The 2,772-nt window shown below is 40.0% G+C and overlaps 1 protein-coding gene across 1 annotated transcript; it reads right to left on the bottom strand.

Annotated features, from left to right (window-relative positions):
* Positions 1-1,130: 1,130 nt before the first annotated feature.
* LOC126101611 (uncharacterized) lies at positions 1,131-1,859 on the bottom strand. Its single transcript, XM_049912321.1, has one exon. The coding sequence runs from the start codon at positions 1,857-1,859 to the stop codon at positions 1,131-1,133; it is 729 nt and encodes a 242-aa protein (XP_049768278.1).
* Between the last annotated feature and the right edge of the window lie 913 nt (positions 1,860-2,772).

The following is a 2,772-nucleotide window of genomic DNA, read 5'->3' as shown; positions in this document are numbered from 1 at the left end:
GAAGGGTTCAAATGGAAATGACCAATTCCTCTGATCTGTGAGAAAAAAATTTCCAATGCATCCTGGTTCAATCTTGCAGTTAAAATATATGTTGTTTGTAGTGGCTGAGGATCTGAAAACAGTCCAAATAAGTTGTCATAATGCCTTTCTGGAATGGGAGCAAGTGATTTGCTTTGCCTACGCGCATTTTTTCAGCACACGTATACAGTTCTCTCAATATTCTTTCTTGAACATCCTTATGTATCCCATAACCACATGATAACACATTCCTATTGTGCTTCCGAGCATTCAGAATGTCAAATGCGTCGTTTGCTAACTGAAAAAAATTTGCTGCTTCCTCTTCTTCAGGCATTAGATACTTTATGGCTTTAGCTGTGGTACTCGAAAAAAGTTGCATTGCCAAATAAACCCTTTGACGCTCTCTCCCCTTGACACTGAGATGAAGCTGTGATAGTTTAGGACACAACTTCATTTCACTCCTATCTAATGCGAGCAGTCTTTCTACAATAGATTTATTAACAATTTTCCCACTTGGAAGCTTCAGTCCGTCATCCAGAAAGTGGTTCCTCATTAATTTAAACAAATGCGGAACATCAGAAAACACCCAGATTCGTTTATTTTCATACTGCGGATTGGAAAAGAAGGAATTTGTTCCTGTCACATTAAAATCTTTCCACACATATCGATTTTTTGTTCCAAGGTCGCACACTACCGCAACAACATCGTAACCAACATCTTGTGCAGAGCAGATAATACTGTTTAACCGATCAGCTGTTATTTGTGTGTCAAAATCATTGTAAATGGGTTGCTTCCATCCAGAAAACAAACCACGTACCATAAAAAATAGCACGTTACTGTGTGGCCCTACAACACGATCTTCAACAGGATCATAAATAATATTGCTGTCTACATTCATTTCGTCGAATGATAGCACACACACACGTTCAGTTTTTGTCAATACAGATGAGTGGGCTTTCATTAGTTGCAAAACGTCTGTCAGCACACCAGGAAAGCATCTGAAAGAGCGTGACGTCCATCTCTTAAGTGTTGACAGTCCTGGAAGTAGGAAACCGACCTGACTTCTTAAAAACAAATAACACTTCCTAGACACAGCACGAAGTGTAACCGCTTTACAAATATCCTCCCTTTGCCATTTTGCTCGTTTCTTTCCAGTCAACAAGCAGTTTATCTGTGTTTTTGAAAACAATTTGCCTAAATATTTGAGTCACTTTCTCCTGCACTTGCTTCTTCTGACACTTTTGTTGATATTTTATTTTCTCACCACAAGCATTCACTTTGAGTTTCAAACGCTTCTCACTACACCTGAGATTTTCACACATAGCTGTCAGTCTGCGGTTCCTGTTTTCTAATTCTTCTATACGTTTACAGAGTTCGCTGGTCTGTTTACTATCAGTGTCATAGTCATCTGTCGCTGTTGACTGGTCTATTTTTCTTTTTTTCGGAGACACACTAACCAGGTGCTCAATTGCATTTTTCATTGTCTTTCTTGCCTGCAACCTGTCTGCCCTATTCGGAGAAACTGTGTCATCAGGGCCTGAATTTCCACTAACACTGGGAACACTTCCTGGTATATTCACACTCGGTACTGCGTCTGGTTTAAGTGTTTTCTTCGGCGGTAGATTGAGAAGTTCAGCTCGCAAGTCACGTAGATAATCATCAGATGTGAAATGCAACGAACAAACAGTTGACGTCACAACATTGAAACGATCTTTTCGGTGGCACTTCATAATCCAGGCCTTCTGCACTTTAACGTCTTTTGGGAACGAATGATAAATTATATCTGTGCCTTTTGTCTTTCGGCTGTACGACAGACACCCTGTTACAGCACACCCAGGCATTTTAACGCAACACTTTTACAAACCACCGCAACAACACCACAAACTAAAGGAAAACAACAACACCGGTAAAACAGCTCTTTTCGCGCCTCGACACAACGTGTTCCTATACTGACGTCATGCGCAGAACGACGAAATATTCGCCGATCTGCGCAGGCCATTTGCCCCCCCCCCCCCCCCTGCACCAAAGGATTTTGAACAGTTGAACGGAGTGCATAGCGTCTTTAAAAGAGATTATAGGATAAACATCCACAAATGTAAAACAAGGGCAAAGGAATCTAATCGAATGAAATCAGGTGATGCTGAGGGAATTTTAGGAAACCAAAAGTAGTAGACGAGTTTTACTAGTTGGGCAGTAAAATAACTTCTTATGGCCGAAGTAGAGAAAATATAAAATTCAGACTGGCAATAGCAACAAAACCATTCCGGAAATAAATGTATCTGTTAACATCTAACATCAGTTTAAGTGAACGAAGTCTTTTATGAAGGTGTTTGTTTGGAGTGTAGCCTTGTACAGAGATAAAACGTGGATGATAAGCAGTTCAGACAAGAAGAGAGCAGAAGCTTTTGAAATTTGGTGATACGGAAGGATGCTGAATATTAGATATGTAGATCGAGTAACAGATGAGAAGTTACTGAATCAAACTGGGGAGAAAAGAAATTTATGGCACAATTCGACTAAAATTAGGGATCATTTGACAGTACACACCTTCGGAGACCAAGAAATTGTCAGTCTGGTAAACTCTGTAAAGGGAGACCAATGTTTGAATGCGGTAAATAGGTTAAAATGAATCTAGGTTGTGGTGGTTACGCAGAGATAAAGAGGCTTGCTCAGGGTAGACTATTGGAGAGCTGCATCAAACCAGTCTTCAAACTAAATACCACAACAATAGCAACAATGATTATAACAACTACT

This window comes from Schistocerca cancellata, chromosome 1 (genome assembly GCF_023864275.1).
Source record: "Schistocerca cancellata isolate TAMUIC-IGC-003103 chromosome 1, iqSchCanc2.1, whole genome shotgun sequence".
Classification (NCBI taxonomy): domain Eukaryota; kingdom Metazoa; phylum Arthropoda; class Insecta; order Orthoptera; family Acrididae; genus Schistocerca; species Schistocerca cancellata.
This window is presented reverse-complemented; position numbering and strand designations above follow the sequence as displayed.

Bases quoted from the DNA above. Each gene is read 5' to 3' on its own strand.
- LOC126101611 (XM_049912321.1), bottom strand. From the start codon at position 1,859: ATGCCTGGGTGTGCTGTAACAGGGTGTCTGTCGTACAGCCGAAAGACA.